The sequence below is a fragment of the Pantherophis guttatus genome, chromosome 1 (assembly GCF_059756535.1).
Source record: "Pantherophis guttatus breed Tessera chromosome 1, ASM5975653v1, whole genome shotgun sequence".
Lineage (NCBI taxonomy): Eukaryota > Metazoa > Chordata > Lepidosauria > Squamata > Colubridae > Pantherophis > Pantherophis guttatus.
The window spans coordinates 36649269-36663733 of record NC_142063.1 but is presented as its reverse complement, the minus strand read 5'-3'; the positions used below and the strand labels follow the sequence as shown (position 1 = coordinate 36663733).

Genomic DNA, 14465 nt, shown 5'->3' with positions numbered 1-14465 from the left:
CTCATAGCGAGTTATGCAGCAAATCAGAAATAATTTTGTTATTGAAATCTTTGTGATTTATTACTAGAACGAAATTAGGGATGAGATATAATTTGTAGTTAATTTTAATTGCTTTTTAATTAAGGGAAAGAAGTACAACAAGGAGAAAGAAACATAGTATGATGAATTATTTTAACAGTAAAGTTACAATTCATGAAGATATAATAAGGATAATGTTTCTTTAAAAGACATGTTTTTACAATGTCCTATACTTACTATATTTTGGGCGGAAGTAGTGGTTTATATAAATATGATTGTGTGCCAAAAGCTAAAATTTTCACAGGATAATATTCTCTTGAACTATATACCAAGTACATGGAATTTGGCAACTAGATTTTTCCGTGCCCTTATTATGGCCAAAAGACTGATTCTTCGGCATTGAAAAGTTAAATGGGGGGCTCTTTTCATTCAGTGGATTGAAGAACTGACTGCACTTGCCACCTAGGAGTGGATTGCCTATAGACGTAGACTTCGTATAGACAAGTATAATGAAACATGAGATTCATTTATACAAACACAGTAGATTAAAGTACAATAGTTTTATAAGAGTACAATAAATATATATGTATTTATAATATTTGCATTAGATATGTGTATATAGAACTGTAAATGTTTACTTTTTAAAAGAGATGAGATGATACCTTGATAGGTAGCAAAGGATATTCATGTTCTGTATGTGGCCAGCAATTGTACATGTGCAGGCTTTTAATTAATCTCTTGAGTTTTCTCAGAATAGATATGCCTGCCCAGTTAATTAATGAGCTGATTAATATTATGATGATTGGCCACCAAGAAATCTCAGTGATGCGGTTTGACCGAGAAGGACTATATTGTTGCCAAGAAAATTATATGAACCATAAACTATGTAGCTTTCAGGAGGTGACCTTGATCCAAGAAAGTATTCTTCTACCCATTTTAAGAGAATTGGCCCTAGGCCAGTGATGGCGAACCTTTTCGGCACCGAGTGCCCAAACCAGAATGCACACACACTGGAGCGCCGGAAATCCGAAGACCGCTTGGCCAGCTGGTCTTTGGGTTTCTGGTGCTCGGGTGCATGCAAAGATCAGCTGGCCAGCGCACATGCGCGTACCGGAAACTAGAAGCACATCTGCCAACGGCGTGTGTGCCCACATAGAGGACTCTGCATGCCACCTCTGGCCCTAGGCTTTAATCAAAGCATCATCCTGCCTCTACAGCAGGGCTGTCAAACTGGATTTCTTTGAGGGAGATCAGTATTGTAGTTTTACACGGGTCACCCAGGGATGGAAGCCTCCTGCAGCACCCATCGGCCAACATGTGGCACAGGAGGGTCATGCATGGCTCCTCCACAGCCCGTTTTTGGCCTCCACGGCCTACTGTAGCACTCTGCCAGCCAAAAACAGGCTGCAGGGGGCATGCGAGGCCCACCCATGGACCGTTTTTGCCAGCAGAGGCAGCACTAGCCGGTCCTTTAATATTTCCAGGCTGGCCCCACGGGCCGAATCTGGCCCGTGGACCTTGAGTTTGACACCCTTGTTCTACAGCATCATAGAAACATATCATCATGTGATGTAAGGGTTGGAAGAGACTTTAAGCCTCTTCTAAGCCAATTCCTGCTTGTTCAGAACTTCAGTGTAAAGGCTCTTGAAAGTTTGTAGAATTGGATGTTTATGAGATAAAGAAGCAAGCAGTTGCTAATTGGTACATTGAGAATTTTAGGGTATACCTATTATAGTCCAATCATTAGTATAGTTTGAGAATGGTCAACAAACTTCTAATGAGGCTTCAGAATGCACAAATGGGATTCTTATGAGGATGAAGCTGAAGATAAAGGGAGGCAGTTGTACATAAGAAAAGATTGTGGTTTGATTGAATTCTGGAAGAATCAAGAGAGATAAAAGATAAAAATAGGGGCTTTTTTACCTAATGTGTACTTAAACTCAGGGACACATTACTATGAGATGTGGTGCTAGTTACTGCTTGGCAGCTTCAAAAAAAAAGGATTAGATAAATTCTTTAGATAAAGTCATCAGATTCAATGGCTCCTGATGTCAATGTAACAGTCTCTAAAGGCCATCTCCTGGGACATTAGTGAGTTTCCTTGTGCCACTGTGAGAAGATACTGTTGGACTAGGGTCTGATGCATCAAGGGTTTGATGATGCATCAGGGGATTGCTTATGTTCTTATGATGCTGTGTTGATAGCACAATTTGTGGAAAAGAGGAGAAAAGATCTGAGATGATATATGCTTAATTAGACCCTCTGGAAGATTGAAGTAAGGCAGTAAAAGGGTTATCTGTCTGACGACTTGGACAGTAATTTGTGGGGAAGTCATTTACAGACAAATATAATAACATCAATGAAATCTTGATGTCTGTTTTTCCTCTTCCTCTTTTAGGAGCAACCTGCCAAAATGTCTAGCAAGAAAGAGAATGCGCACAAGAAATGGAGCGTCTTGAAAGAAAGGCTGGGGTCCCAGGATTCGGATCAAACAGAAGCCAATCTGGAAAACGCAGAGCCAGAGCTCTGCATTCGTCTCTTGCAGATCCCTTCGGTGGTGAATTACTCAGGGCTCAAGAAACGGCTGGAAAGTAGTGATGACAGCTGGATGGTCCAGTTTTTGGAACTCTGTGGACTGGATCTTCTGTTAGAAGCCCTAGACAGGCTGTCGGGGAGAGGAGTTTCTAGGATCTCGGATGCCCTCCTGCAGCTGACATGCATCAACTGTGTACGGGCAGTAATGAACTCTCAGAAGGGCATTGAATATATCGTGAGCAATGAAGGTTACGTCAGGAAACTCTCTCAAGGTGAGTGCATGTTCTCTCTGTGTGTGTGTGTGTGTGTGTGTGTCTGTCTCTCTCACTCTGTCTCTCTGTCTCTCTGTCTCTCTCTCTCTCTCTTTCTCTGTCTCTCTCTGTCTCTGTCTCTGTCTCTCTCTCTCCTTCCCTCCCTCTCCCTCCCTCCTTTGGATTATTTATGATTTGATTTTTTATGATTTCATAGTTGGGGACTCATTATTACTGGATTTTAGAGCTCTTCAGGAATCCCTAGGAAACACAGAAGTTAGTGTGGGTAAATGAATAAACTAGCAATCATGACATTGAAAAATCTGTAGGCTTTGTCATCCCTTGCAGGGAAGTCAGATGAGTGCAGTGACTTGAAACAAAGACAGCAGAAGTGGGAGCAGGGCAGGAGACGTCATGTCAGTGTAGTTTTCTGCTGACTCAAGTTATGATGGATAATAGCTCTTCAGCTCAGCAGTGGGGAACATGTGAAATGGCTGAAGGGTGTATAAGAATGTCCTGTCCTGTCTTGTATTGTGCAATCATCTCTCCAGTGGTCTGCAGCCTTTCTCTCCTCCTACTCTTCAAATAACACGCCAAGGGAAAATAGCATGAGTACCTATTTCAGAAATGCAGGAAATAACTCATAACAAGAAATGAACTCCCCCCTGGCCTTCTTCAGAACAATAGAACTCGATTGTTAGGTACATTACAAAGGGTTGTATATAAAGAGATGTCTCACAGAAAATACCTTGTACATTATCTTAGATAGCAAAGAAAAAAGATATGTAGGAAATTGGAGTACAAGATTTTGGTATAGTATAGGGTGTTGAATTAGCTTGTAAACTGGAGAGCTGCAATCCTACGTAGGGAGAAGGCAGCCCATTAGAATGAGTTGTATTTGTATTGGGACAGGGAACAAAGAATTAAGGTCCTTTCCTCCACAAATTAGAGCCTCAATCTAGATTGGGTCTCCTGAATTTAGAGTTGAATAGAAAAGATCTTTTTCGAGCTATATCATCTATAAAATACCTAGAATAACTCTGAAATATAATTGTCCTTTTTTGTCTTTGTAGCACTGGACACTTCAAATATCATGGTCAAAAAGCAAGTGTTTGAACTCCTGGCTGCTCTCTGCATTTATTCATTTGATGGCCATGTACTGGCTTTGGATGCTTTAGACCATTACAAGGCAAGTAGAAAATCAGATGTATAACCAATACCATCATCTGCATCAATCAATGTAGCTCTTCAGAGTCAAACCAGTCGGTCCATCTCATTGGTCCTCATCCAGAAAGTCATAAGCATTAAGTCTCTTCTGAACTTGCAGAGCAGAATGAGGTAATCTGGTATTTAAGGCAACAGGAATCTTCCTTGACGCCCACCAGACTACCTTTTTATTTCCTTTGAGGTTATTAAAATTTAATTAATTAAAAACTGTCATGCTGCAAAGCAAAATGTCATTCTCCAACATCATTCTTTCCTGCCCCTAAAATGAAAGCAAACTGCCTCTGGACCTCATAGACATTCTTAGAAAAGAAAAATTGTGCCTATCTATTGACTAGAGTTTTGTACCCATCTACGTTAAAAGAAAAAAAACACACATACACACACACACAATGAGATAGGAGGGAGGTTCCTTAAAATGCTAAATATGCCGAGTGGTTCAAAAAGATTGCTGACCTCAGGTTTAGGTTCTGTTTAGAACATATATACCCACAAACCCTTGCCCTCTGATAAGGAACTCAAGTATATTTTCCCATGTCTATCCTTTCTGCTACCTCTGTTGACTATACCAAAGTCAGTGGCTCCTATTAACACATAGCGGAGGTCTTCAAACTTGACAACTTTAAGATTTGTGGACTTCAACTCCCAGTATTCTCCAGCCAGCTGGCTGGAGAATACTGGGAGTTGAAGTCCACAAGTCTTAAAGCTGCCAAGTATGAATACCTCTGCATTATATAGTAAGGAATTCCATTGGTGGATAATGAATTCTGTCAAAAATCTTCTGTTTTAATCTACTATGAAATGTCAGTCCATTTCAGCGGCCCACTTTCACATAACTAAAATCATTGTCATCACAGGGATGAAGAAACTATAGTTCCTTAGCATTTTTTTTCATCTTGCCATTTCCCCTGAATTGAGGAACTTCTTATTTCAGAGAAGGACCATAGTTCAACTTGTGAAACTTTTTATCAGTTGGATTTCTGGCATAACCAGATTTCTGAATTTTCTACTTAAAACTCTGAAGGTCATGGCTAAACCGAGGTGACAATAGTAGGCCGAACAAACTTGGTTTTGAAATCTAGCATTCAATCCAGCACATCTTTTATTTGCCTCCTTTGCCACAGACTGTGAAAAACCAGCAGTATCGGTTCAGCGTCATTATGAATGAGCTCTCGGTCACAGATAATGTGCCCTACATGATAACGCTCTTGAGTGCCATCAATGCAGTTATATTGGGAACAGAGGAACTGAGAGGGAGGATGCAGCTCCGGAATGAATTCATTGGTAAGAATGGTTTTCAGTTCAGATGTTCCATATGAAATTAGCTTTGTCAGAAAAATCTCTTGGCCTATCAGAAAGCCACTAGTGTACAGGTGTCAAACTCACTGCGTCACGTTGCTGTCACACACGGGTGCTATTCAGCAGGTTCTGACAGGTTTTGGAGAACCAGTAGCGGAAATTTTGAGTAGTTCAGAGAACCGGCAAATACCACCTCTGGCTAGTGGGGTGGGAATGGAGATTTTGCAATATCCTTCCCCCAGGAGTGGAGAGGGATTGGGAATTTTGCAGTATCCTTCCCCTGGAGTAGGGTGGGAATGGAGATTTTGCAGTATCCTTTCCCTGCCACGCCCACCAAGTCATACCCACAGAACCGGTAGTAAAAAAAATTGAATTCCACCACTGCTCCACGTGACGTTTCACGATGTTTTTTCCCATTCGTGGAGCTGCACGTGATGCATCCGGCCCGCGGCCCACCAGTTTGATACCCCTACTCTAGTGGAACCATCTAAGAACTATGACTGACAGATTTACCTACCCTGAATTTATCTAAACTCAAGAAAATAAAACAAAACAAAAAGTTGGTTTCCAAGAAGACAGATCCTTCTTGCTAAACTATTTTTTTTTAAAAATTAGCAATTCCATGTTGTGCATCGTTTAGCAATTTTCAAATTTACATCTGTTTCACAAAAAGATTTCCTTACCTAAATTGGTAGTCCATTTACAGGTAGTCCTTGACGTACAAAGTTCATTTAGTGACCATTTGAAGTTACAACAGCACTGAAAAAAAGTGACTTATGACCGTTTTTCACACTTATGACCATTACAGCATCCTCATGGTCACATGATCAAAATTTGGATGCTGGACAGCTGACTCATATTTATGATGGTTGCAATATCTTGGGGTCACATGATCCTCCTTTGAAACCTTCTAATAAGCAAAGTCAATGGGGAAACCCGATTCCCTCAACAGCTGTGGTACTAATTTAACAACTGTAGTGATTCACTAAACTACTCTGGCGAGAGAAGTCAAAATGGAACAAAATTCATTTAACAAATGTCTCACTTAACAACAGAAAATTTTGGCTCAATTGAGGTCATAAATCAAGGACTACCTGTAGTCATTTTCTGTATGACATATTTGTTAGTGTTACTGATGCTAAAGTAGTTTGTTTTTATTAGACCATATATTGATGAGGAGTTTTTCCTCTTCTCTATTTCCAGGTCTTCAGTTCTTGGATATTCTAAGCAAACTGCGGTGAGTGATTCATTATGCTTTGGAATATGTAACTATATTATATTTGAAATATGATAATTGTTTCACAATTTTGTACTATATACATCACATGATTAAGGGAGAGCCATTTCCTTATCAGAACACTTCTTTGAATCTACTGTTGTATCCCTAGTATCTAGTTCCTTCCTGTAGAAGGAAACAGACATGAGCTTAAATATAGTTGACCACAATAGTATTTCTTTTAGAAAATAAGGTTTCATTGATCATCTGTTTTTGTTCAGCAAGATTTCTATCCCTCAGATCGAGTAATAATTGCTCTTTCGTTTATCTTCATCACTTTCCTTTATATTTCATTAGCTTAAAAAAATCTAGATATACTTTTTCAAATTGTTTCTATCAACTTGGGATCTGTAAAACTAAGCATTCATTATGCTCAAAATTTGACATGTCTTAGCAGTCTCTCCAGAAACTACCTGAAGCTATTTTGCAGTGGTCATCTCTATTCCCACTGAAGTTTAGACAGTCCGGGTTAGCTGATCTAGATTACATTGTGATGATTGCCACATCTGTTTGGTGTGTCTATGTGTGTTACTTGTAAAACTGTGTGTTACCTGCAAAAAAGTTCTTCTTAGAGGGAGAAATGTGAAAAATACATTAGCTTCTGCTGTAGGGTTATTAACTGATGTGATTTTAAAATTTTAAAAAAGTTATTTTGATTAACGAATTGCTAATATTTATTGTTGTGGGCTTTATATAGAGACATAGAAGATGAGGACTTGCTTATCCAGTGTGAGACATTTGAGGAGGCTAAGACTGAAGATGATGAAGAGTTACTGAGAATATGTGATGGCATTGACATGAACAGTCATCAAGATGTATTCTCGTCTCTGTTCAACAAAGTGAGCAATATTTGCTTTTTAATGCAACATATAAATTCCTCTTTGTTTCTGTATCTCCTTGTTATTCCATAGAATTCAGCATTCCTAAATACTGATTTAAAACTACGTATATAAATATTACATATCAAAAGTTAGGGAATAAAACTTAAATCAGCCACACAACCAGTTAAAGGCACAGTATGGCATACAATTATCTTCTAAAACTTGCTCTGGGGACACCCAGTTCCAAATCTACTTTCAGCTATAGAAATCGACTGAATGACCCAGGGCCAATTAGCATGATGGGGAGCGTCTTGAGCTCAGGAGGAAAGAGAATGATCCTAGAGTCATCCTGAATTTTTTAAACAGCTCTTATCCCACCCCTTCATCACCTAACTTTGGTGTTTTTCTTTTGGGAAATAATCATCTAAATTGTAAGGCAAGTCTATTAAGATTGGCCTTGCTTTAATATAATCTATTGGATTCTCCATGCAAACTTGCTGCTTAAACGTGATGCATAAATGTGATGCTTAAATGCGCTGCACAGCTGCAGCACATCATTTCACTAGTTTGTAGAATCAAAGTGTCATTTTCCCCCCAAATGGGTTTTATATATTATTTATAATTGTTATCTGTTCTAGTACAAGCATGTGCGTTGCATTTAAATACATATTCATTGAATTTACATCCTGAGATTCTTCCTACAATTGGGAAACTTGATTAGCTATTGCATCCATTTATTATTATTTTAAAATAATAATAGACAAACAAAGGAACATCACACACACACACAAACAGTATATCACAGAAGTGAGTGCACCCCTCACATTTTGTAAATATTTAAGTATATCTTTTCATGTGACAACACTGAAGAAATGACACTTGGCTACACTGTAAAGTAGTGAGTATACAGTTTGTATAACCCCTCAAAATAACACAACACACAGTCATTAATGTCTAAACTGCTGGCAACAAAAGTGAGTACACCCCTAAGTGATAATGTCCAAATGGGGCCCAAGTAGCCGTTTTCCCTCCCTGGTGCCATGTGATGTGTTAGTGTTACAAGGTCAGGTGTGAAGGGGGAGCAGGTGTGTTAAATTTGGTGTCATCATTCTCACTCTCTCATACTGGCCATACTTAAATATTTACAAAATGTGAGGGGATGTACTCACTTCTGTATATATACACTGTGTGTATATATCACAACAGAAAAACAGTTTATAAATAGCAATAGCAATAGCACTTATATACACAGTGCTTTACAGCCTTCTCTAAGCGGTTTACAGAATCAGCATATTGCCCCCAACAATCTGGGTCCTCATTTTACCCACCTTGGAAGGATGGAAGGCTGAGTCAACTTTGAGCCTGGTGAGATTCAAACTGCCAAATTGCAGGCACCCAACAGGCAGCAGAAGTAGCCTGCAGTACTGAATTCTAACCACTGCGCCACTGTGGCTCTTTATAATAAATTATAATATAAAGTATGTCATTAAAAAGTATTATAGATAGACAGACAGATACAGATATAGGTGAGATAGTTGGAGGTGGAGGTAGAGATGGAGATGGAGATAGAGATAGATAGTGAAAGGTAGAGGAACCTCTACAGATTTTACTCCAGTAGTTGTTGTCAGCTTTAAGGGTTGGTGCTCATCTCCATTTCAAGGCCATTGAGCCAGCGCTGTCCAAAGAAATGCTGGTCCGGTGACCAGCATGAAGTCACAGAGCACTCTTGCAGCTCTGGATTTTTGGTAGCACAGATTGTAATACTAGAGTAGCATCATTACAATGATATCAGTATTGTAATATATAAAGAGATAATAGCTTCAAAGTTTCATTTTCTGTTTCAGGTGAGTAGCTCACCAGTCTCCGTTCAATTGCTGTCCATTCTCCAAAGCCTCTTGCATCTCGAACCTTCTCATCGCTCCAGCCTATTGCTCTGGGAATCCTTAGAAATTTTAGTAAGCAGAGCCATCTTGCTTGCTAATGACAGTAAGTTTTAACACACTATGAACCGTGATGCAATACGTGTTCCCCAAAAAAGCAAAGCAAGCCAAAATACAGATTTCATGTTTGGTTTTTAAGAAATCTGGCTCTGGGATTGTGACCCACCAGGTTTGTAACAGATTTCTGCTCCATTTACATCATCTTCCTAGATCAACAGAATAAAGGAAACAGTACTTCGGCACTCCAGGACAGGTGGCAATAGAAAATTGTGACGAGAGATTGTGTTGCTCAGAAAGAATATAAGTAAACATTTCCCACCCAATTTCCTGTTTCCTGTTTCCTTCTAAAGGGAGTCTGCTGCCAGAGGATTCTTCACCCAGAACAAAGCACTCTTTATTAAGGGAGTTATCACTAGGAATGATGCTGGATTGGCTTACATAAAGCCAATAAATTGAGGTTCAATCCATGCAAGATAGAGATTCCATTAGTTGTTCGGGAAAGTGGATTTGCTTTGCAGCTTATGATATTTCCAAGTCAGACCACAGTTGTGTTCACAGGTGGTACAGCCCAAGTTTGGCTGATATATCATCTGGTCATTATCTTAGAGAAGATGATCTTACCACAACGATCTTGCTTTAGTTAGATTTGAAAGATTTCCAGTTCATGGCGAATGCACTCATGCAAGGCATAAGGCCTTTATTAATAGGCTTCCTTTAACTCACACCATGGCCCCACTGTCAATAATCCTTATGCAAAAGGTAATTTGCTGCTAAGAAAGATCGATCTTTAGATCTCCTATGCTTTTGGGTTATTACTGCACCCAGAGTATACAACTACGTAATAATTACAATAAATGCTTGAATACAGAGTAAACCTCAATCGAGCCTATTTCACTTATTAATCTTAATTGTCACCATAAAGTGTAAGATTCAGAGCTTGTGTTTGATTTCTCTGGTTCATAAATCCCTGCATGGACTCAAAATCACCTTTCCCTCTACTCAATCATTAATATAAGCCTCTCTTCAGGTAAATGCCTCTTCTTTATAAATACATTGATGTGGTCAAATGGCAAAACACAAGCAAGGAACATGTTTACATATATTTACAGTAGTGGCCAAAATTGTGGAAACCTTTTGGGGGAAACTGTATTTTCTAAAACTAGCTAATAACACCATTTATTTTATTTATTTTTTTGGAGTAGCACCATAAAATTATATATCAATGGAAAGATAATTTAATCAAGAATGTAATGCAATAACTTTTATGAAAGATTTGCTATTGGAATAGCAGTTACAGTATAAAGAAGAAAAGTTAAACATGTAGAAAAAATGAGATATACAAAAATTATTACCATAAAAAATGAGATATGCAAAAATTATCACGTCAGTTAATACTTAGTTGGGTAACCTTTAGCATGAATTACGGCTTTACAACGTCTTCCCATGGAGTGAACCAAATCTTTTAGTTCTGTAACTGTTATAATGTGAAACCAAGATTGAATGATTGCTTCTATTAACTGGGTTTTATTGCTGGGTCGCTTCTGAAGTTTCTTTAGTCAGCTCCTATCGGCTCCATAGATTTTTAATTGGGTTAAGGTCTGAGCTATTCCCAGGCCATTCCAGCAGTGGAATATGATTATCTTGAAACTCCTAAAATAAAGTGATGTTATTAGCCATCAAATCTCAAAAATACACTTTTCCCAAAAGGTTTCCACAACTTTGGCCACTATTGTACAAGTAATTTTGTAAATGACCTTGTAAAATTGCATAGTAAGCATGAGAAATAAGAATATACAAAGAATAAGAACATACATAGATGCAGATTGAAGATTGTGATGACCAGTTGGCTCCAGGATTTTGAAGTCTGGCTGGAAAAATGCAGAGAAGCTAAAGTTTATTTTCATTGGCTCCAGTCCATCTCTGCTTTTAACTCTTCGGCATTTCCAACTAGGCCTTCTTGGCTCCTTTTTACTTAGGTTTGGCTTCTTCAGAGTAGCTTTCCAAGTGTTGGATCATCATGAGCAGCAGAGAAAACACTGCGTCTTCCAGGGTTTTACAAATAACGTAAAGGAAAAGTCTATGAAAGCTTTTCTTGCTGTCAGCTCTCCTAATAAAAAGCTTTTTCAAGAAATCAAAATAAACATTCAAATTTAAATATAGAAATTTTACTCTTAATCAAAATATAATAATATGAAATATGTAATATGTAATATACTTGTCTTCAGTCACGGCAATTATAGTTACAGGGTTACCAATCAATGTTATATTCTAGTATGAAGTCGAGAAAAAGCAGAAAGCGATATAAACGTCAAACAGAAGATAAAAGATTCAGACACCAATACAGTTCAAGCATGAGCACTTGAGGAAAATGGTGGAGATGGAGTGTGTGGTTTTTTTATGCATAGCTCTCCAACTGACATTCTCTCTTAAAGGAGATCTGCTTGGTTCCACGGTTGCTTAGTTTGAGAAAGAAGACTATAAGAGTCTCGCCCACCGTCTTATATCTAGCACACAATGACGTTTGAACCAAACTAATATGTTTATTTGTATAGTTTAAATCATTTTTTCCTCATTTTCATCTGCTTAAATTCGTTTGAAAACATGGTTCATTTGCAAAAGATATCATCTTTAAAATGTTCATAATGACATTTCTATGAAAAAATAGAATAGGATTTAGTTTGTTTTGCTCTATTCTGTTTAATGTTTTGCAGTACAAGATAATAGTGTGGAAGAAGTAATGGACAGATTGTTGTCTGTCAAGAAACACCGCAAGAAAAGAGATTTAGGTTCCAGAAGAGCAGCTAAGAAGGTGAACGAAAGCACTCAGACCAATGAAGATTTGGGGCAATGCCCAAACATCACCCAGAGCTCTCCTCCAAGAACTTGCTCTTCCAATACTCCACTTAATGTAGAGCCACACGATGTGTCTAAGATGGCATCCTCCTGCTTTTCAGTCAGTTCAGCTTCACCAGAATGGAATCTGTCTTCAGCTGCTCCAGTGCCACCTTCTCCTCCTCCCCCTTCCCTCCCAGGAACATCAGACATGTTGCCACAACAGCCATCTCCTCTACCTGGGATACAAATGCCAGCATCAGTTCCCACGTTGAATGATGTAGCAACAATTCCACCCCCTCCTCCTCTGCCTGGGATAACCGGCATTCTTCTCCCTCCCCCACTGCCCAGTTTGACAGGGATCCCTCCACCTCCACCTCTTCCCATTATGATAGGGGCCCATTCCCTACTTCAAAATTCAGCCATGCCACCACCACCTCCCCCACTGCCAGGTGTGGTAGAAATCCCTCCCCCTCCTCCGCTGCCTGGCATGGTAGGAATCCCTCCCCCTCCCCCGCTGCCTGGCATGGTAGGGATCCCTCCCCCTCCCCCACTGCCTGGCATGGTAGGAATTCCTCCCCCTCCCCCTCTTCCTGGTGCTGCAGGAATGCCACCTCCACCCCCACCACTCCCAGGCATGCCACCTCCTCCTCCCCCACTGCCTGGGATGGAAGGGCTACCACCCCCTCCCCCACTGCCAGGCATCCCACCTCCTCCACCTCTGGGATTCAATGTTGAGGAAATTGTCCCTGCATGGGCCAACACTCTTAGCTATGCCGCACCACCCCCTAAAAGAAGGAAGATGCCAACACTAAGGATGAAGAAGCTGAATTGGCAGAAACTCCCCTCCAATGTGGTGAGAGGTAAGAATTTCTGAAGTCTTTAAGTGCTACATAAGAGCTGCGGTAGCACAGTAGTTAGAGTGCAGTAGTGCAAGCTACTTCTGCTGATCACCGACTGCCAGCAGTTTGGCAGATCGAATCTCACCAGGTTCAAGGTTGACTCAGCCTTCCTTCCTTCCGAGGTGGGTAAAATCGGGACCCAGATTGTTGGGGGCAATATGCTGACTCTGTAAACCTCTTAGAGAGGGCTGTAAAGCACAGTGAAGCAGTATGTAAATCTAAGTGCTATTGCTATTGCTACATCCGTAGTCAGACTCTTCCAGTGAAGCTTTTGAAGAAAGGTTCTTGGTTTGTTCCAGCAGATTCTTTTCCTTCACAGTTGAGTCTGTCCCTCTGCTAGGTGCTGCATCTGAAGTGATGGAAGCAGGAAAAGGAGCTTTTTCTTATTGGTACCAATAATGCAAGCCAAGCTTTTACATTCATGTTCCCTCTCGTGCACACTTTTTTTTGAATGAGATGAGAGAAAGCAGAATTTTAATATTTTAATGTATATTGTACCTGACATATTTAACATTAATTTCAAAAGAGAGAAAATGTATCAGTACAGTCCGTGATATAAACTTATCAATGTTTGATTAATGGTTCTCTTTAAGTGGAAGCACTGCCATTTTTAAAAAAAATTGCCCCTATAGGTGTCATCTGCAAGTAAAAAAGCAGGGTTGGTTAGTTTGGTTTATGGTTTATTTGATTTGTATACCGCCCTACTCCCGAAGGACTCAGGGCGGTGAACAGCCAACAATAAAATACATAAATACAAAAAAATTTAAGGGAAGAATGTTTCCGGTTTTGGAAAGGCATTATCATTCAGTACATTATCAAGAGTACACAGTGTTTTAGCAATGAATGGACTTTCTCACTGATCACATAATCTCAGTGTTGCTCAAACATTCAGGGAAGTTACATTTCAGTTCCTGGCACTCCCAAAGTGGTGGTGGGGGGACGGAAATCTACATAGGGCTCCGCCAGAACTATGCAATCATTGCATTGAATTTTTATTATTGTAACCCTAGTAATCATCCTATAAACTAAGGATATTGGAGTTAAAGGCAGCAGATGGGGAAAGGTCAAGAGTGAGGCGTTCGTCCTTGTTCTTCTTAAGCAACTGTTCTTCCACTTTTCTATTGAAAATCTATGTCAACTAAATAATTAACAACTTTAATTATAGGATATGTTTCTGTACATGTTTTGCTATGCATTTTCCTCCTGTGTGTGTGTGTGTGTGTGTGTGTGTGTGTAGGTAGTCCTCAACTTACAACAGTTTGTTTAGTGACTGTTTGAAGTTACAGCAGTACTGGAAAAAAGTAACATAACCATGTTTCACACTTAGAAATGTTGCAGCCTCCTCTTGGTCTCATGATCAAAATTCA

The 14465-nt window shown here is 39.6% G+C and overlaps 1 protein-coding gene across 2 annotated transcripts in view; it reads left to right on the top strand.

Moving 5' to 3' along the window:
• INF2 (inverted formin 2) overlaps positions 1-14465 on the top strand; it is an 82767-nt gene that overhangs the window by 42760 nt on the left and 25542 nt on the right. For both annotated transcript variants that reach the window (XM_034418570.3, XM_034418569.3), the window contains exons 2-8: positions 2417-2825; positions 3878-3993; positions 5153-5312; positions 6531-6564; positions 7301-7442; positions 9269-9410; positions 12076-13059. In XM_034418570.3, coding sequence (XP_034274461.2) covers positions 2432-2825; positions 3878-3993; positions 5153-5312; positions 6531-6564; positions 7301-7442; positions 9269-9410; positions 12076-13059 — 1972 coding nt within the window. In that variant the 5' untranslated portion in view covers positions 2417-2431. The remainder of the gene's footprint in view (positions 1-2416; positions 2826-3877; positions 3994-5152; positions 5313-6530; positions 6565-7300; positions 7443-9268; positions 9411-12075; positions 13060-14465) is intronic.